The 20598-nt window shown below is 54.5% G+C and overlaps 1 protein-coding gene across 3 annotated transcripts in view; it reads right to left on the reverse strand.

Annotated features, from left to right (window-relative positions):
- The window catches only part of Kcng2 (potassium voltage-gated channel modifier subfamily G member 2), a 43560-nt gene that overhangs the window by 11089 nt on the left and 11873 nt on the right, over nt 1–20598 (reverse strand). For all 3 annotated transcript variants that reach the window (XM_071602588.1, XM_071602587.1, XM_071602586.1), the window contains exon 3: nt 4727–5439. In XM_071602588.1, coding sequence (XP_071458689.1) covers nt 4727–5439 — 713 coding nt within the window. The remainder of the gene's footprint in view (nt 1–4726; nt 5440–20598) is intronic.

Consider the following 20598-nt stretch of genomic DNA (forward strand, 5'->3'; position numbering starts at 1 on the left):
GCGCAGCACAGATTCACTCATGGCCGTGCTGCTGGTTTGCTGATGCTTGGAGCAGGTCTCTGCAAACGTGAAGATAAGCCAACCCAACCCCTTTCCATGAGACGGGATGGGGAGTCTGTGGCTGACTGGGCTGTCCAGGCAGGGCCGCAGTGCCCTGAGCTCTGGCCAGTACCCTCGGCCCTCTGTGCTCCAGCGGTCCAAGCATGGCCCTAGGGGGCCAGCATGCAGGGCAGCAGTGTGTGGGCACTGTCTGCCTCTCCCTCCTCTGTGCAAACACCACCTGCAGCCTCCCGGACCCCTGTGAAGATGGCTCCACCCAGGAGTGCCACACAGTCTTGTCAACAGACCCCCGAGGCACCCATGTGTGGCCATGGGTTGCCCCCCACCCCACTAGGTTTCGTCCCCACGCCTAGGAAGGGCAGCTGGGAGCCTCTGGGAGAGACCATGCTGACCCATGCTGCCCATCCGGACTCACTTTGGGTGACAGAAGGGAACTGAATCCACCCAAGCATAAATTCATCAGGCAACACCAGCTGGGAGAACCGACTCGAGAGGCTAGAGTCGAGGGTCCAGCTCTGCTTCTTAGTTCACAGAGAGAAGGAGCCTCCCCCTGTGGAGACCTGAATGCAGGTCTGACACCACAGCCCTAGCACAAGTGCCACCATGCAGTGGCCATCATCCAGCTGTCACCACACCACAGCCTTCACCCCCACAGCTGTCACCCCACAGTGTCCCAGCACCATGGCCACCACTAGGCCCTGCTGTGGCCATGCCATAGCTGTCATCCATGGCCCACACTGCACCATGGCTGTCACCAGGCAGGCCTGGGATGGGAAAGCTCAGGCCGTGGTTCCCATGGGAGTGCCTTGGTCTGCCTTTTCCAAACGAACCATGTTAGTATTTTTTCCTTTCTCTTCTTTTTTTTGGGGGGGGATGAACTTAGAGGTGCTGCACCAGTGAGTTATATCTCAGCCCTTTTCACTTTACTTTGAGACAGGGTCTCACTAAATTGCTAGGCTGGCCTTGAACTTGCGATCCTCCTGCCTCAGCATCCTGAGTTCTGCAGAATACCTGCCTGGCAGCAGATGGTTCTCAGTGTGAGCACCCCCGTGTGTAGGTCCAGGGCAGCTTACCACAAGGCTCAGGGTGAGCCTCAGAAGCTTTATCCAAGCTTCAAGCTGGAGTGCACAGCCCTGGAGGCTGGTCAGGGGCCCCACAGACCACGCAGGGCCCAGGAAGACAGACGGGAGGAGCTGGGAAGTGTGATTCCTCCTCACCTCATGGATGCTGGTGAGCCAGGGCCCCACCATACAGACCCACACTGGTGGGATGGAGGGCACCAGTGCTCAAGTGGTGGGGAATGAGTGGACTGGGCCACGGGTGCCCAGCTGCTGGTCAGACTTTACCCTGGATATGTCTATGAGGTGCTTCTGGGGGTGACTGACACATGAGTTGGTGCACTGTGCATGGGGGATGGTGGCCCAGCTCAGACACAGCACTGATCTCGCTCTAGGCAGAAGCTGACAAAACACCATGTGCCGTGTGCACCAGAAACAGCACCAGCTCACAGTGCTGCAGACACATCCTCAGGGGGGCCTAGGAGCTGGACTCCCAGGTGTGAAATCCATAACTAATCACGTTGGCCTTCAGTTAATCATGCAAATTTAAAGAGGAAAATCGACCTACACTCCCAGATGGTCAGAACATGAAAGGAAGTGGTGGACCTTGAGAAATGCCCCTTACTGCAAGCTAGGCAGCCACAGGCTCTTCTCAGAGGCTGGTATGCACGGGCCCAGGCAACACAGCCACCCCTGCACAGGAGAGCTCTCCCAGCTCCCTGCTGGAGTGAGAAGCCCTGTCCACGCCTCTTCATGGTCCAGTGGCACTGAGACCCCACCTTGTCCAGAAGCCAGCCCCTGGCATGCGCTGACCACTGGGGGTGCCTGGGACCTGCAGCATCCTCAACCTCCTGGCCTCACTACAGAGAGTCCTTCCGGGTCATTCCACAGCCATCAGGGTTGTTGCAGTCAGGGCCTGTGCAGCACCTGTGTGTTCATGTGACACCTTTGTTGTGGTCCCTAAGCAACCATCAGCACTGGATGGCAGCATGAGGTGGGGGCAGAGACACACTGTGTCCTCCATCCAAAACTCATGGCGGTCACCCCAAGCCTGAGCCCTGCTTGGACAGCAGGCAGGTCTAGGTGCAGCTCCAGAGCACACAATGCAGGGGACAAGCCCACAGGATGGGGATGACCCAGCAGATGGCCCCTCCTCCAGACCCTCCTGCCCAGACATCTCGGAGTGAAGGATCTGACCTGCAGCATGAGAGCTGGTCCTCAGGCTCAGGTGCTGGGCACAGATGGGCCCTCTGCTCTAGGTCTCAGATCTCGTAAGTCGACGGGACTTTATGAACAACAGCCCTAAGGCTGCTTAGTGTGAACAAAAGCAGGGCCCCAGGAGAACTGCCACACAGCTGCACAGAGCTGAACTGTGAGAGTTCGCAGGAGACAGTGCAATTCCAACTCACAGGTCTTCCTCCGATCCCCGCAGCCAGGCCACGGCTGCTCTCTAGCAGTGACACATGTCCCTCCTCCTCTGGGTGCCTGGACCAGGTGCCAGGAGGCAGATGCATGCTGAACTTCTCTGATGTAGGCAGGCAAGTGGCTTCCAGGACAGGATGTGGGTTGAGCCCTAGCACTCGACCTAGAGGCCAGGGTAGCCCCCAGAGGCCTCCCCATCCTCATTCTGGAGCCCAGGGAGACATCACCTCACAAGACAAAAGGGACTTATGGGTGTAACCAAGTTAAGGGACCCAGGATGGAAGAGTGTCCTGCTCACCAGTTGGGCTCAGTGTGGTAAGGGTCAGTGTTAAGGGGACAGCTGGGGCCAGTCAGAGCAGAAGACAGGTGGAAGTGGAGGCCAGGGATGTGTACTGGTGATGGAGGAGGCTGCAAGGACCTGGCTTCTCCACAGCCTGCAGAAGGAACCACCCTGTGGCACCTGGGCTTCTGGCCCATGCACACCCATTGTGAACTTTCGCCCACAGGACTGCACCAGAACGAACCTTGTTTTAAGTCAGACAGGCTGTGGCATTTGCTTCGGGGTTATGGAAGGAAGGCAGTGATTCCAGATGGGCTCCTAGCAGGTGCTGTCAATGATGAGCATCCGTCACTGTCCTTGCTTTCCAGGTCCAGCTGACTAACATCATCCTTATTCTAGAAGGGTGTGGGACCTGCAGCCCTGCCCACAGTGCCTGTAGCTTCCCATGTCCCTAAGACAGATGTTCTCAGAAGTGTCTGTCACAAGCTCTTGACCGTTGGCAAACAGCTTTCCAAGAGCCCACAGTGGCCAGCACCTCTGGCAGCATGGACGCCTCTCCCCATGTCCTCCCACAATGGAGGCTCCACTCTTGAATGTGAAACTGAGTTAGGAAGATAGTGTCTGGGAGTGTGAAGAGGCGTGATGGGGACCAGAGATGCCTAAGAGAGGATCTGCAGTTGGGGCTCCCAGATCCTTTGCTGGCCCAGGCAGCCCTGACTGCTCCGCTCCCTGGTCTTATGTAAGTGATTTCCCCCTTCTGAATACTGCACTGAGTAATTGCTACTTAGAAATACAAACCCATCAGTATCTTTTTAGAAGCAGAATTAGCAACTCAGGCTTGGTTAAGATGACTGGACATGACAGCTCAGTTGTGGGACCCTCATCAACGAAACAGGCCAACCAGTGTCCAAAATTTACATGCAAACCTAGCCTGCAGTAAGGCTGCCACGCTCCTACTCCATTCAGCTCTCCTGCTTCTCTGAATGAGCTAACCCCTGGAGGGCTCCAGCACTTGTCCCCGGACACCCAAAGGGCTCTGGCCAGCTGACCAGAGGTGGAAGGTTAGGAGCCTCTGCAGGAATGAAGCACCATGAGGAGGAGTGACCGTCCCTTCCCTACTAATCCCGACACCTGCCCTGGTATACACCATCCTTACACAATGTTTTCAGGACGTTCCATGATGCACAATGTGTGCAAATGCAGGCTAACTGCAAGGGCAGTCTTTCATCTGCCCTTGCCTTGTCTTGAGAACTTAGCTTAACCCACAAGTGACACTTCTGCCTAGCTCTTCTGTGCTGGAATTCTCCCATTGGTCAACAAGCCAGAAAGAAGGGGGCAGAAAGCTACTGTGATATGATGGAGTGCCCCCCCCCGCCCCCCCCCCCCCAAAGCTGACTTGGCTCTGGCCCTGCTGCCCCAGGAGAACATAGGTCTCATTCCTTTGCCCTGGAATGACCAAATTTGGGGCCAAACCACACAGTTCTCTAGACCCTTAAGGTATTGCATATTTTTAGCTTCAGGTAGTCCACCCTGGCTGAGCTGTTGGAAAGACTCCAGAGAAAAATGGATCAGGCCTGGGGATGGATGCCCAAACTGACTCTAACCTAGAGCCCAGATTCTGCCCACTGGACCTTCACTCACGGCCCAGTGGGTCAGGAAGGTCTGATGCCTGTGGCCTCACCCACCACTGCAGGAGGGTTGTACACAAACAAGACCAGGGCTCTCTTGGGGCCCTCTACCCGTCTATGTCCTGTCCTGTCCCGACCCCCGCGTGTGTCCCACCCATGTTGTTCTGAGATTGGCAGGGCTGCCAGCGCTGCCACCTCCCACATGCTAGGCTTGCCCCCAGCCAGCACTTCCTGCCCCACCCTGCCCAAGGGTGGCCCCACCGACCCACCACGCTCACCCGCTCCTCCTCCGCACGCATGTCCGGCATGGTGCTCAGGCAAAGGCCAACCGCCGTGACGGCCACGAAGGACACGGAGACAAAGGCGAAGAGCTTGCCCGCCAGCCCGGAATGTGGGTTGTCCACCACATCGCGCAGGCGCTGCCGACTGCGCTCTAGGCGCCCCGGCCCGAGGGCGCGCGCCGGGCTCCCTGGCGCCACGTGCCCAGTCTGCACAGCGCGCGCCTCGGCGGCCTCCTCCTCGCGGCGGCGCAGGCGGCGCAGGCAGCAGCGCTCCAGGCGCGCCTCGTCGATGCCCCAGTAGGCCAGCTCGTCGCGGAAGGCCAGCGCGCACGGTCCACGCAGCAACCGCAGCTTGCCGGCGTGCAGCAGGGCCACTATGGCACGGAAGGCGCACGGGCTTCTGTCGAAGAAGAACTCGTCTCGGCTCACGTCATAGTCATCGCACACGCGCAGCAGCTCGTCGCGGCCTCGGCAGGCGCTCAGGCGCTCGAGGCGCGCGAGGGGACAGCGCGCCAGCGCGGCCCAGGCCAGGCGAACCCTGCAGCCGCCGACGTTGATGATGACGTGCCGAGCGGGGGCGGGTCCACCACCAGGCGGCCAACTGGGGGGCTCGGCGTGCCCCGGGAGTAGGGCCATGGCCCCATGTGCCGGCCGGTGCTCAGAGGTGCTGCCCCAAGAGGTCACGGAGCCGCGCTCTTGGGAGACGGGGCCTGCAAGAAAAAAGAGGCAGGCGCCAGTGAACCTGCTGCTTTCTCCTCTCGCATTCCCAAGCTCACAAAATCCCAACAGCAGAACTTTCAGGCTTTCTAGCGGAGCTGGTTAAGTGGAGACCTGACCTTAACTCGTGGCCTGAGAACAGTGACACATGCTGGGATTTGCTTTGGAACAGGTGCTGGAGAGAGGCTTGCACACATTCACATTTGGGTCCGTCTTAGAGACACAGCCAGAGATCTGGGCAAGGCGTTGCTCAAAACAATGGGGAAAAAACCTGGTAAGATAATTCTAAAATCAACTCTTTTTGAACTCTGGGAACTAACCAGCAACCTCGGAACACTCAAAACAGCCCAGCCCAGCCCAGTCTGAAGCTTTGCAGTTTTGACTGTGCCCTCCTCTTCTGCTCTGCTCCCAGCTTAGCAGTGGTCCTGGAAACACAGCCTGCAAACCCTCTCCCCTACAGTCGGACCTCCTGCACCAGTGACTGTCATTACCTGGACCTATCTGGTGGCTCCCAGAAGCCAGCTTGAAGGTCTTGGCTTTATCTCTCATAGCTGGCAACTCTCCCAGTGCCAAAGCAGGCAGTGTGGAGTGAAGATATTTATTGGCCAATGCCTTAGCTATTGCTGCTGAGGCAGTGGGTCACAGCTGGGATGAACCACAGCTAGGCAGCGTGTGTGGGAGGACAGGCTGGGGAGTGAGGCACTTTGGGGAATAAGAACTCAGAAATCTGTTCCAGCTAATTCCTGAGACTCCAGAATACCATGCTCAAGCCTGGACGGTGCACAAGCTCAGGAAAGACCAAAGGAGTTCCTTCATCTCTCCTTGGGCTGATCTCCCCACTGCCAGCAGGTGGGGGCAAGGCAGAGATCAGGACACACATGGAGAAAGTGAGGTGAGGGCAAGACTGTGGTGTGAACTGTCTGGCATGGGTTGGAGTGAGATAAACACACACACAAAGCCTGTGTGCAAAGCTTGCTTTGCTTTCCATTCTGGGCATTTAAGAATCTGTGTCCACTTACTCATTGACCACGGAGCTGATAGAACAGAGATGTTAGCAGCCACATTTTGAACAAAAATACAGACCGTTAAAAATTATTCCAGTAAAGTTATTGAACATCAGTAGCTACAACAAATCCCAGGGGGTCTGGTTTCAGGCCTGCCTCTTAAAATGTTCTATGGAAAACTCAGGAGGTGTACAAAGAATGAAATGTGTAGCCTCCGCAGAGAGAAACTGCAACAAACTGCCCAAGCCCGCTGAGACTGTGAACAGAGGAGACTGCAAGAATAATGCCTCGCCACACACAGGACCAGTGGACATAGATGTTACAGAGGGAGTGACAGAAACTCTGGGGCTGAAACATGCAGTAAAGAAATACGTCCTCCAGGGGCCCCGGGGCAGATCCAGGAGGCTGCAGAAAGCACCCTGACTTGAGACAGGCCACGGAGGGCATCATGTCTGAGGAGCCCAAAGAAACTGAAGCCAAGTGCAGCAGCACCCACCTGTGGTCCCAGCAACTCCCCAGGCCAGCCTGGGCAACTTAGTGAGACCTGTCTTAAAATAAAAATAAAAAGGGCTGGGTTCATTGCCCAGGGGCGGGGGGGGGGGGGGGGGGGGGGAGAAACAAGAAAACAAATGGATCCTGAGGTATCTGTGGCTCCTGTGGAGGGTACCTACTTGTGGGATGTATGATATCCCACAAGGAGAAAGCAGCAAGAGAATATTTGAAGAAACGATGGATAAAAATCCCCAAATTTGATGAAAACCTAGATCCACACACCTAAGCAGCTCTACGAGAGTCACATGAAGACACACCAATGTTGAGCTGTCAAGAGGCAGGTGGGGGGCTCTGAGAGCAGCCAGTAAGTGCTCGTTGGAGGAGCCTGGGGTCAAATTTAGCGTTTCCTAAAAACTACAGGGAGACGCCTCCTCACACCTGTAAACGTCCTCACCACACACGGGAAAGAAGCAAGTGCTAGAGAAGACTTGGCCAAGTCAGAACTGGCATGTGGCCAGCAGGAAGTGGGAAACAGCCTGGCAGCTCCCCAGAAAGGCCAGCCAGGGGCCACGGCCCTGCAAACCCAGCCCTGGAAGACACCGGAGAATGACAGCATTTCTCATGACAACCTGGACACAGTTGCCTGCACCAGCTCATGCACAGCAGCCCAAGGTGACAGTGGCCCAGATCCCATCAACAGGCACATGGGTGAACAGACTGGGTCCATTCATACACCGGGACAGGTCAGCTGTGGAGAAGAAGCAGGTGCTGCTGCCGTGTGGCTGACCTTGGGAGGCGACGCTGAGGACAACCATAGGAAGGGCCCCTTCATGTGCCACGTCCAGTCTACATGCACCCACAGGAAGACAAGGCTGGCAGCGGACATGGGCACCAAGTTTCTTTTGTGGAAGTGACAGTGTTCTGGGCTTAGTGGTGATGGTTATACTGTTAATACACTAAGCCCACTGAATTGAGGGTTGAGATGATTAAAATGGTAGAGTGACCTTATGAGACTTAATCTAATTTATATATATATATTTTGTACCTGAGACTGAATTCAGGGGCAATTTACTGCTGAGTCACAATCTCAGCCCTTTTTATTTTTTTTATTTTGAGACAGGGTCTCTCTAAGTTGCAGAAGCTGGCTTTGAATTTGTGATCCTCCTGACTCAGTCTCTGGAGTTGCTAGAATCACGGGCATGTGCTACTTTGCCCAGCTTAATCTCAATTTTTAAAAATTAAAACCAGCTTTTAAGTAGGTGCTGGGTAAATCATTGTGTCTAACCCACACAGTCTGAATATCTTGCTCGTTACATGCATCTCACATGTTAAGGGGTCCAGAGTGAGCTACCTGCCCGGGGGCAGCTCAGACACTAGGGCACCCTCCTGCAGTGAGCTTCCCCTACAGCTGGGGGAAGGGGTGGTGTTAACAGAGGGAGGGGAAAGAACATCCACAAATCACAGTCCCTTCCCGCTGGCTGCGGGACTTCACCATTGGGGGGCATGAAGCCTGAACTCTGGAGGGCTGCCCAGGACAGTACCTGCGCGGGCCAGGACCCTCTCCAGCAGCCAGCACCGGTGCTACAGCTGCAAAGCCTTGCTGGCTGCATGACTGGGGTCATCCAAGAGCCAAGCTTGTGTGTGAGTTCAAGCCCCACTGCCTTTTCATCCAGTAAACACCCAGTCTCAGTCCATTGCGGGCCAGCTGAGGCCAAGGACCTGCAAATCCCAGCCTCTCTTGGATGGCATGCACTGAGAAGGGGTGCCCAACAGCTCCACGCAGCCAGGGGTCGGTCGCTTCCTAGGCTCCAGGCCATAAATCAGGGGAACTTGAAAAAGTACTGCAGAAGAGGATCTTGGATTTTTTTTCCTTCTTCTTTTAAAGAGTCATTTTTTATTTTATTTTATTGTTTTGGTAATTGTAGATGGACAACATGTCTTTGTTTGTTTTTATTTTTTTTTAGTTGTTGATGTACCTTTATTTTTTATGTATTCATTTATATGCAGTGCTGAGGATCGAACCCAATGCCCATACATGCTAGGCAAGCGCTTTTCCACTGAGGTACAGCCCCAAGAGGGTCTCATCTTATTCAAAATCTCTGGAGACTGAACTTGCTCGAGGCAGGAAAACAGGAGCACATGCAGGCCTGAGACTGCAGGAACTGCCCCTGATGATCCCTGGTAGTGTGGCTGCCTGGGGTCCTGCTCCAGCCTTCCACTTCGGGAGGACCTGTGTTCTGGCTGCCCTGGAGGTGCACCCCACCCCCCCAAGGGTCACACTCAAGCAGAAAGCACATCCAGATGACATTTCCTCTGAAATTACAAATAGTTCCAGTGCTGCTTGAGGGTTCCTGCCAGCTTCCTTGGGCTCTGGGTGGACATGGCTGTGAAGGGCGGCACCTTCTCTCCACATACCTGTTGGAATGGAAGCAGAGGCGGCAGCTCCTACCAGGAGCATACACGCTGGGTTTTGCTCTCAGAAACAGAAAGAACCTGATGTGTTTCTTGGGGACCTCCCATCCCACTGTGTTGCTGTGGCCAACTACCGCCTGGCCCTGACCCCACCTCTGCCACCCACCTGGCTCCTGTTGTGGCCAAGGCATGGGGGGCTCTAAGCTTTCTGTGGTTGGGTGGATGATCGTGAAGAAGAGCCACAGAACTGAAGTGATGTGGAGGACTGTCTTTACCACCTGCCCATACGTCACGTTACATGGAAAGCACTTCAAGTCGACTTCCATCTGACTTAAAATCGTGAAGTTACTTGTGGAAACTCGAGTTCGTTCCCATCCTTGGAGTGGAATGAAACATGTGCTCTTGATCATAAAGAAAATCTGAAGTGCCACAGGAAAAATGGGCAGATTGACATGAAGTCTGATTGACAGTAGATGAAAAGAAGTTTTTAAATATGTGAGAAGATGCTCAATTCATAACAGCAAAAACAGATACACCTATGCTACCAGGAATAGCCTGGCAAGTCTGATGCTGTCTCCGTGGGGAAGTGAGTGAGGCAGGTGCTGGACCTCAAGGTCAAGGCGGAGGTGTGACCCAGCCCACTTGAAAGTGGCCTCACAGGCTAACCCGCAGCCCAGGGGAGACCTGAGAGACCACCTACCCATAAGGAAAGTCTCCAGGGCTGGGTCAAAAAGGAGGCGATGGCGTGAGGCTGGGATTGTGCCTGTGAAGACGTGGATGGGCAGTAGCTGCAGGTTGCTAGGCCCAGGCACCTGACAACCAGACACAGCATCAGAGCGGCGATTCTCGGTCTGACCCTGCCCATACGGCACAGGCAAGGTCTGGAGGTGGCTCTGATTGTCAAGAGGGGATGACCCCACGCCTAGTGGGGGAGGCCGGAAGGCCAGGAGGCAGCATCAGTGGGACTGAGGCCAGCTCGCCGTCTAGCCCTGAGCCTGCCTCGTAGCAGGATTTCGGGTTGAGTGAGCCTGCACTGAAAGGGTGCAGAAAGGTGACCCACATCTCACCTAGAAGGAGCTGTAAACTCCTGCCTAGCTCAAGCCAAGTCCCAGAACCACCAGAACCACAGGAGCACATCAGGGCCGGGCCTGGAGTCACTGTACAGCTACTGGGTGTGAAGCCCTGGACCTGTGCCCTAGCTTCCTTGTAGACAGGCTGAAGGCCCCGCTCTGGCTTCCTGTATCACTGCTCTTGGCCTGGGGACCCTGGAGGCAGATCGCCATGCACAGATGTCGGCAGTCCGAGGGACGGTCGGGAATGCCAAGGCCCAGAGGGGGCTGATCCCAGGGTCCCTGAAAGCCCAGGCCTGGCTGAGTGTGGCCAGCATTGGCAATGTCCCCTGTACGGTGGACTAAGGCCCAGCTCTTCCTGGTGCTGCTGCACGCTCCTGGTGGACTTGGTGTCACACAAAGCAGACATGAAACTGGGTACAGAATGCCCCTCAGGGTGCTGAGCTCTCCAGAGCCAGCTTCGTGTGCCACTGGAGATTAAAGGCATGTCATTGGAGTAACCAGGCCAACACCACCCTCTCCCTGGGGCCCCACACCTAGGAAAGCAGGAGAGAGCTTTCTTTTTCTTTCTTTTTCAGTTGTTGATAAAACTTTATTTTTATTTATTCACATGTGGTGCTGGGGGTCCAGCCCAGTGCCTCACACATGCTAGGCAGGTGCTCTGCCACTGAGTCACAGTCCCAGCCCTGGGAGAGAGCTTTCCTGAAGGGAGGCCATGGGGGGGGGACACAGCTTGTCGGTGGTGATTAAATGCTACTTGTGAACGCTGCAGTGACTTGGGGTTCCCAGGTCCAGCCCAGGTCTTCAGAGGATGTGGGGGTGTTCCCCTATGGCTACAGCACTTGTAGTCAGTCAAAACCAGGCAAAGCCCTTGCTCCTGGAGCACTCCCCACAGGAGCCTGGCCCACCTCGTCAAGCTGCAGCAGGACTCGAGTGGCACAGTGAAGAGCTCGCAGTGCACTAGGAAGACAGAGCCTCAGAAGCGGCCTGTGCTGCGAGCCTGGCCTCTTGCCTGGGCCTGTGCATGCTAGGGCAGACCAGGCGGGGGACCTGGCCTCTGCCTGCCTTTGGTGTCTCGTCTTTGTGATGACCTTCAGCTCTGATTAGATCCCTGCATTCTGTGCAGCAGGGTGATCATGGGAGCAGGGTGCATCCACTCAGTGACCCCCTCCTTGGGGTCTGAAGACGTCAAGATGAGGGCAACGAGGTGTTTTCACGCTTCTCAGGGGTCACAGCTCCCAGCTCTTGCCAAGCACTTTGCAGACTCCTGGAGCAGCACCTAAAAGTCTCCTGCCGTGGCCCATCACCACCCAGGAACAGCGTAGCCGGGTAGGCAGACCCCCCATGAAGAGGCAGACCCCCACAGGAGCAGTTGTCTCATGGGAACCCAAGTGCCCCCTCCAGGACTCCAGGTCTGGCAGACAGACATCCTGTGAGGCAAAGGGGGACGGCCCTCTCCAGCAATAAGGGTCTCCAGAGCCACCTCACAGAACCAGCGCTAGAGAACAGTCAGTCAGACCAGTGTGAGGAAGTCCCAGCTCTTCCTCCACTGAAACCCAAGGCTCACTCAGCACCCCAGAGACAGGGCCGAGTTGCTGCCCCACGGTGCCTTCCCAACATGGCCACACCTGCTCTTCAGCATGGCTTCTTCTGTATGGGGCTGGGGCAAACGGCCAGACCTGGTTTACTGGGGCCCCTAGAGCCGGGCCTCTGGCTGGGCCTGGGCAGCTCTGCCCACTGCACGTGGCCCCTCAGTCTGGGCCCGCCTTAACCTGCTGACGTGGTGCTACCGCAGCATGCACTCAGCACTGTGGCCCAGGTGCTTGTCAGCGTGCGTCTCACCACTGTGACGTTGGCCAGCGAGAGACGGGGACCTGTGCGTCATGGCACCTGTGTACAAGACCATGGTGAGGACCACAGATAAGGAAGTGCTCAGAACGGCCCAGAACACAGGTCCTCCAGGCAGTGAGCACACAGGCATGCACACACTTTCTGATGTGCGTGGACTGCTTCCCGGCCTCCTGGCCAACATCAAGCATGCCCCCTGTTCTCAGTGTCCCCTCAACACCTCCTCCATCTTAGGGCAACCCACTCCTGGACGTGGGAGAAGGTGCTGGAATTGGAGCTGCCTGTCCACTTCATGGGTGGACGTGGCCTGGTCACCCTGGGGCTGTACCATCCAAAGCCTACATCGTCCTTTCTGAGCCATTGTGTCTCCTTGCTTCATAGAATTCACAGGGAAAATAATAAAGGTTTATATTATGAAGCCTTTTAAAAATATTTTAGTTATAGTTGGACACAATACCTTTATTTCATTTATTTATTTTTATGTGGTGCTGAGGATCGAACCCAGGGTCTTGCACACGTGAGGCGAATCTCTACCACTGAGCCACAACCCAGCCCTATTACGAAGTTTTTAAGCTTAATAACTTAAAGAAGAAAACTAGGGCTGGGATGTGGCTCAAGCGGTAGGTAATGCGCTTGCCTGGCATGCGCGAGGCACTGGGTTTGATCCTCAGCACCACATAAAAATAAAATAAAGATGCTGTGTCCGCCGAAAACTAAAAAAAAAAAAATTTAAAAAAAAGAAGAAAACTAATCAAAAAGTATTTTCAGGGGCTGGGATTGTGGCTCAGCAGTAGAGCACTTGCCTAGAACATGCTGGGTTCGATCCTCAGCACCATATAAAAATAAATAAATAAATAAAGATATCGTGTCCAGTTACACCAAAAAATAAATATTAATAAAAGGATCTTCAATATCCAGAGCACAAAAATAATAAATTCTGGTGAGGACGTGGGGAAAAGGTAGACTCACATATTCTGGTGGGACTGCAAATTAGCACAATCCCTCTGGAAAGCAGCGCAGAGACTCCTCAGAAAACTACCGATGGAGTCACCCTCTGACCAGCTGTCCCACTCTTTATTTATCCCAAAGATCCAAAATCAGCATACTAGAGCAACACAGCCACCTCAATGTTTATAGCAGCACAGTTCATAAAAGCAAGGTTATGGAACCAGCCCACGTGCCCATCAACAGAGGAGATTAAGAACATGTGTTTATATGTATTCACACGCAAAGGACTGCACTCAGCCAGAAGGAAGAAAGAAGTCACGGCATGTACCATAATTGGGTGGATGAAAATGCGGAACATCGTGTGTTTTAGTCAGCTAATTTGCTGCTGTGATGAAAGACTTCACCAGAACAACTGTAGAGGAGGAAAAGTTTACTTGGGGGCTCACAGTTTCAGAGGTCTCAATCCATAGACAAAAGGCTCCATTCCTCAGGGCTGGAGGTGAGGCAGAATATCATGCAGAAGAGTGTGATGGAGGGAGGCAGCTCATATGATGCCCAGGAAGCAGAAAGACTCCACCTGCCAGATACAAATCTATACCCCGAACCACAGCCCCAATGCCCACCTCCTCCAGCCACACCCCACCTACCTTCAATCACCGCTCAGTCAATCCCATCGGGCATTAACCATTGATTGGGTTAAGGCTCTTGTAACCCAGTCACTTCCCCTCTGAAGCCTCTCGCTTTGTCTCACACGTTGAGTTTGTGCAGGACACCTCGCATCCAAACCATAACATCATGGTAAGTGAAATCAGCCAGACTCAGAAAACCAAGAGCTGAATGTTTCTCATATGTGGAAGCTAGACCCAAACAAGGAAAGAAGGTGGTAGGAGAGGAGACGAGTATCATAAAGATACGGGAAGACGGTGGAGTAGATGTCGGAGAAGGGGAGGGAGGGAGGAAGGAGGGAACGAGGCAGACATATGGAGGGAAGTCAACCACAGCATGTTGCATGTCATGTCAGTGTACCAAAAGAATTTCACCTGTATGTATGTGGAGGAAACCCAGTAAAAAATAAATAAAGGAGTCAGGTGCGGTGGTGCACACCTGTAATCCTAGTGGCTCAGGAGGTTGCGACAATAGGATCCCAAGTTCAAAGCTAGCTCCGCAATGGCGAGGCACTAAGCAACTCAGTGAGACCCTGTCTCTAAATAAAATACAAAACAGGGCTGGGGATGTGGCTCAGTGGTCAAGTGCCCCTGAGTTCAATCCCCAATACGCCCTCACCCCCCCAAAAAAACCCAAACAAATAAATAAAGGAATGAAAGGAGGATCAATTCATCCCAACTTTACACAAACTCCATCTGCTCTGGGTTGGGAGATGACAGTGTGGTCGCAGCGCAAGAGCAAAGGGGCCTCGGTGGCCTGGTGAGGTTTAATCAAGGGTTACCGCGCTGCTGTGGGGTGTGTGCATGCCCAGTGCACTGCGGGTGGCCAGGGAGCAGGAAGAACAATTCTGTGTGTGTGTGGGGGGGGGTCTGGGTTCTGCCACTGTCTGTGGGGGGAAGAAGTCTCTGTTTCCTCTGGCTTGAAGCCAGAATTAGACAGGCAATCAGCATAGACAGGAAATCAGTCAGGTCGGATTAGAAGGCCAATTCTGAGTGAGTGTGGGAAGTTGGAGACTGTCCCCTGAAGGACTGAAATGTGAATTCCTCCGAGCCCTTCCTCCACCCTATCAGGAACCAGCCCCTTCTCCAACCTGTTGCCAAGGTCACCAGTCCCAGGAATTGCCCCTCCCTACAGGGAACCCTAAGATAGTCACTGTGTCCAGGGCTGCACCGTCCTGCCCTCCCCCCAGCCCACCTGGTTCCCACCCTTAGGCCGTCCCACTGAGCATTTCCTAGGCCTAGTCATGTACTAGGAAGGAGAGAGATAAGGGGAAAAGGGAGGAGAACCTAACAGGCCTAGGACATATAAAAAGGGCAGAACACCTCACTCCTCGGGATACCAGGACACCACTATGGCCCTTCTCCCTCCCCGGAGACGTCCAGGTTCCTCTTTCTAAATAAACCCTGCTTTATATGCCTGCCTTGGCGTGCTTCTCTAACGTCACACTTCAACATGTGAGGGAGCAGGACTCGGCCCTGGTAACGGCCGCGTCACTGCCAACCCCAGCTGGGGCTGCCCTACCACGAGGCTGCTGACGGGCTGGTCAGTACAGCCCGTCAGAGGAGGCAGGCAAAGGGCCCTGGAACTGGGGGGACCAGGGCCCTAAGCTCCCTGGGTCCTTGGAATCCCTGCTCGCGCAGCGCTTGCACTCCACACTGGCTGCTTTCCTCAGCCCCAGGCCACGGGGTCGGAGGGATCTGGGTCCCAGTGATCCAGTTCCTGGCACTGGTGCTGGCAGTGCTGGACACCACCGGTTTCTGCCCAGGCTGCCCATGAGCCCTGGAGAGGTCGCTCTCCTCTTCCATCCGTCCACTCTACCTGCCACAGAGCCCACCACTGCGTCCTGCACTCAGTCCTCACACTTCCTTCTGCTTCTTCACGGGCACTCCTGGCTGGGCTCTGCCTGCCGTTTCCGCGGCTCGCTGGAGCGTTTCACTGGAGCTGCTCTGCACTTCTGCGCAACAACTCTCGCTCCCCTGCCATCCTGCTTGGTGTCCACTGCTATTCCTCCTCGGTCAATCAGAGCTCTCCCTGGAGCGCAGCATGATGAGTGCTTTCTCAGGAAACCTGGACACCTGGGTGCTCAGACCCTTCACTGTGCGGGCATCTTCCCATGCTGCTCTGCAGGGCACGGGTGAGGTCTCCTTGCTGGGCAAGGGTGGAAACCAGGTTCTTCATGTGGTCTCTTTTGACCCCAAGGGGCTCCTCACTGTGGGAGGAGTCTTGTCACTGCTCCTCATGTGTGGCCTCAGGACTGCAGGGATAGAGGGGACATCCCAACACCCCTGGCCTCCTGGGGGCAGGGTATGTGGTCACTGGAGTTCCAGGTGCACACCTGCTTGTTGATCCCCTCATGTAGGCACACGCTCCAGATGGCCTGCCCGTGGGGCTGGTTTAAATTTGTCACTTCTAGACAATTATGGCCCAACAGGTCTGGGTTTTGTCCTGTAGCTCACTTTCTGGTTTGTCACTTCCCAAACACAGCACCAACAGTGTGGGTGTCAAAAGGAAAACAACAATTAGGACTGCAACAAAGAGTCTCCAGCAAATCACGCCGCAACAGGAGGGACTCGGTCAGACGGCAGAAGTTCTGACTGCGCTCTGAGAGCCCAGTGCTGTGGCAGGGAGGCGTGAGCTCCCGCCTTCACTCCAATCCCCTTCGATGGGGCAGTCCTGCTTGGGGTGGGGAAGCAGAAACGGGGACGTCTCCTTTTGTTCCACAGCACCAGTGCAGGTGCCTGAAGAGTCAGCTGATAAGGTGGCAAGGCTCAGAGGGCCCTCGGCAGCTCACCCATCTCCGCTGGGCTGAAAGGACTTGAGCCACCGAGTGGGAGACCCAGGATGGAGCCAGAGGAACAGGACCCGCTCGGTCACATCACCTGTGCCTGGCCTGAGTGTCGACCTCTGGGGCCCACGCAGGTAAACCAAGGCACGAGGCCACTAAGACCTTTCCAAAGGTGGGACCCCCATGGATACCAAAGAAAGATTAGGGGGAGGGGGTGAAGGGTTCCAGAAAGCAGCAAAGGAGAAAGGAAAGAAAGTGGGAGGAAAGGAGAAAGATCCAAGAGCAAGAGACAGGGGATGGGGCTCTCTGAAGGGCTCCTCAACACTGTTCCACCAGCCACACAAGCTTTCGAAGCATGTCTCCCTCCTCACTCTGCACTCTCTGGCCATCAGGAGGGGCTGGACTCCTTCTTGGGAGTCTGGGGTTGGAAGCCCGTCCTTACCTTCCTCCCTAGCAATCAATTAATACGACCTATTCTGCACCCTGTTGTGGTGTGAACTGATCAACACAATCAGTAAGTTGTAAGTATAGGTCATAGACTAGAGGAATAAAGATCTGATAAGTAAGATAACAGAAATAAGCAACTGTAAGACATAGGATTTAAGTCATAGAGTCAGCAGCAAGACTCATTTCTGAGAAAACAAAATGAAAGTTATTTTCTGCTAAATTTAAAAAAAACACATATTGTCTTGTGTACTTTGTACCCCACAAAGATGTACTCAACCCAGGCTATGGTGTTCTTGGTGACCTCGATGACTGTGAAGTAGATTCTCACCTCTGCCAACCGCCTGCTCAGACCCTAGATGCGGCTGTCTGCTAACTGCTGTTTTCGTGTCTGTGACTGGCTCGCTTGCATGACGCTAAGGAAAGTCCTTGAGGTACAGTTTTTGTCCTTAAATTCCCAAGACACAGGCCAGGAAACTGCTGCTCTTTCAGAGAGCAACTTGAATTCTGTTAGACTCAGCCCCTGACCAGGTATAATTGGTAAAATTGGCAAAATGAAAATCCTTCAAATTATCCTTCAAATTTGGACTTGGAGTGTTTTCCGAGCGTCTTCCCAGAACACACCGACCTGAGGAGCAGGTGTTTTTGCATGTACCCGCCATCTACAACACTCCAAGCAGGAAGGTTTACCTCCAGGCCACCCCGCAGTTCTCTGGGGGGGTAGGCCCTCACTCAGGCATTCCCTCAATGGGTTTCCTGACTGGGGGCTCATTTCTGGGGGTTCTCTTCAGAAGCTGCCATCTCAGATCTCTACTGACACTTCTCCAAACCCTAAAATGACAGGGAAAGGCCTGCACTTAGGGCTGGACTCCTTGACTGACTGGGCTGGCCCTCTGGAGGGTCTCCTCACAGCACACATGTGGCCACGTGACGCCTGGGCTCCACAGGCTGTGGGACCCTCTGATTGCTCACGGCCACCTGGGCTCCACAGGCCCGGGTTAAGGACTCCTAACTCAGGGGAGCATTCCACATTTGATTCAATCACCAACTACCTGTGCCACAGTGGCTCATGCCACAGTGGAGACAGGAGCCAGGAACCCTCCAGACAGGTGCAGCCTACAAAGCAAGGTCTGCACTTGCCATGCCTGACAGGTGAGGGGCCACCAGGCTTCTCGTTGCCAGAGGTGAGCAGGGCTGAGTCCTGGGCCTTCAGCTGCCCAAGCCAGGATGGCCAGCTCCCTGCCTGGGGAAGGTGTTCTGCTCCCTACAGCCAGAGCAGACAGACCACCCCAGGATTAAAATGAAGCTGGCCACACTAGTTCTCTACAGTTTCCAAGACTCTTACTTTCATGGGAGAACTTTTTTCTTCCTCAATACAATCTTGTTTTCTTACAAACTCAAAGTCACAAAGTGTTTACCTAACACTCACTGTTCACATAAGTGTTCATCGCGACGACTCTCCACAGTAAGTCTGGGGGCTGTGGAGGCCATCAGAGCACCACACCCTCTCCTTGCCTCCCAGGAGGCAGCCACCATAACCCAGCAACCGGGCCAGAGGCAGCGGGCAGTCATGAGCTGGGGGGAGCCCAAATGCAGGCCCAAGGCTTATGACTTTGGTGTCACGGTTCCAGCTCAGAAATAGAAAACCCTGCCACCATCACACACAGGAACAAGACCCACAAAGAAGGCACAAAACTCAAGGGAACTACATAGAGACTCACGTGTCTCCAGGTCACTACCAGCTCCTTGCAGACAGCCGATCCCGAGAAACACAGCTGCATGTGACACAGGGTGAAGGGATGGGTACCGAGCTTGCAGCAGGAGTGAAATGAGCAGACATGCACAGGCACACACTCGTACACACACAGACACATGTACAGACAACAATATGGCATTACACACATGCATCTCCTCATGTGCAAGTACCTCTGCAGGCCGGTATGCCTGAGGGTTTTAAGGATCATAAATTTCTAGTATGATTCTAGCCTCCAATTCTGATCTGGTACATAAGAGATGGTAATTAGCACATTTGTATGCAAATACACTGTTAAGACCATTTTTCCTCTGAAGTAGTTATTTACACCAGCACTCCAGTCCAGAGCTCAGAGAAGAGAGGCTTAGGCCCAGCCCACGGCACTCTATTTGAAGAGCTGATGGTAGTGGGAGGTGGCACGGCCCTGTGTTTCCAGGAACACAGCCCAGGAGGGGGTGGACAGTCCCTCTTCTCCCCACAGGCTGAAGAGCTCCTCCTTTCTGGACTGGGGTGCCACCCCTGTAAATAAAAGCTCCCTCAGAGGTTCTCGACAGCCCTGAGGCCTGGTGCCTGAGAGATGCAGTGCTGAGCGACCAGGTCCTGCCCACTGGGAGAAAGAGCCCTGGTTGGGCTGGAAACTGTGCATCCTGGATGCTAGTGAGGGAGCAGATCACTTAGAGGCAGAGAGGCTGACATGGGCCTGGAAAGCAAAGGACATTGGGTTTGAAATTCTCACGGCTATCTCAGTGGTCCTGTCCACCTATGCCCATCAGCAGTGGTGGGGAGTGTGTCCACACAGAAACCAGTTTATTTACAACAGAACAGCACTCAGGCAAAGAGAAGGGCAGCAGGGGCACTTTGTGCCCAGGGAACTCCTGTGGGTGCTTGGGTCAGTGGGCTTGCCAGTAGCACCACACCCTCCCCACGGGCTGTGCAGGCAGCTCTCTCCCCAGCCAGGCGGGGGCAGGCGAGGCCCACCAGGACAAGTGACTGGAAATGTGGGGGCTGCCTCGGGGCCGCCCCTGGTTGCCAGGCCGTTTCCACGCATTCTAACCAGGAGGGGTGCGCTGACACGGCCCTGGCCCAGGGCAGTGGCTGTGGCGAGGCCACATCTCTCTCCACCAGCAGGTAACAAAGAAACATCCCTAGGGGTGGCTAGGTGTGGGCATGGAAGTTTCCGTGATTTCTACTTTCTTCATGTTTTTCTCTCCTGCACTTTTTCATTTTTTTTTCAAAAGGTACAGGTGATTTTAGAACCAATTGTAATTTCAGGGGAGCAAAATGATATCTTTCACAGGGGACTGAAGCCTGGGAAACGGCCTGCCTGCCGTGTCCTTGCTGACACCCACCCTGAGCACTGAGTGCCCTGTGGATCAGATGCATCTGTGGCCAGGCCTCCCTGATGTGCTCCCTTGACTCCCGCCGGGGCTGCTTTCCACGCAGCAATCCAACCCTCGGGACAGGCTGAGAGTGTGCGCCCACTCACTGTCCCTCAGCTTATTTGTCCTCCGAGGTGAACAGACTGTGACATGTGCCTTTGAAAATCATCTCAATTCTAAGACGATGGATTTCCACTCACCCAAGCTTCATTCCTTTCCTTCTTAAAACTGCAGTGCTACATTTCAGACGACGAATGTCAGAGCCAAGTAGCGTCTACACCAGGCAGGCGGCTAGGTTCCGATAGGTGGAACACCACAGCAACACCTCGGAGGGAAGCCGCACAGCCACCT

Source organism: Marmota flaviventris, chromosome 16 (genome assembly GCF_047511675.1).
Source record: "Marmota flaviventris isolate mMarFla1 chromosome 16, mMarFla1.hap1, whole genome shotgun sequence".
NCBI lineage: Eukaryota > Metazoa > Chordata > Mammalia > Rodentia > Sciuridae > Marmota > Marmota flaviventris.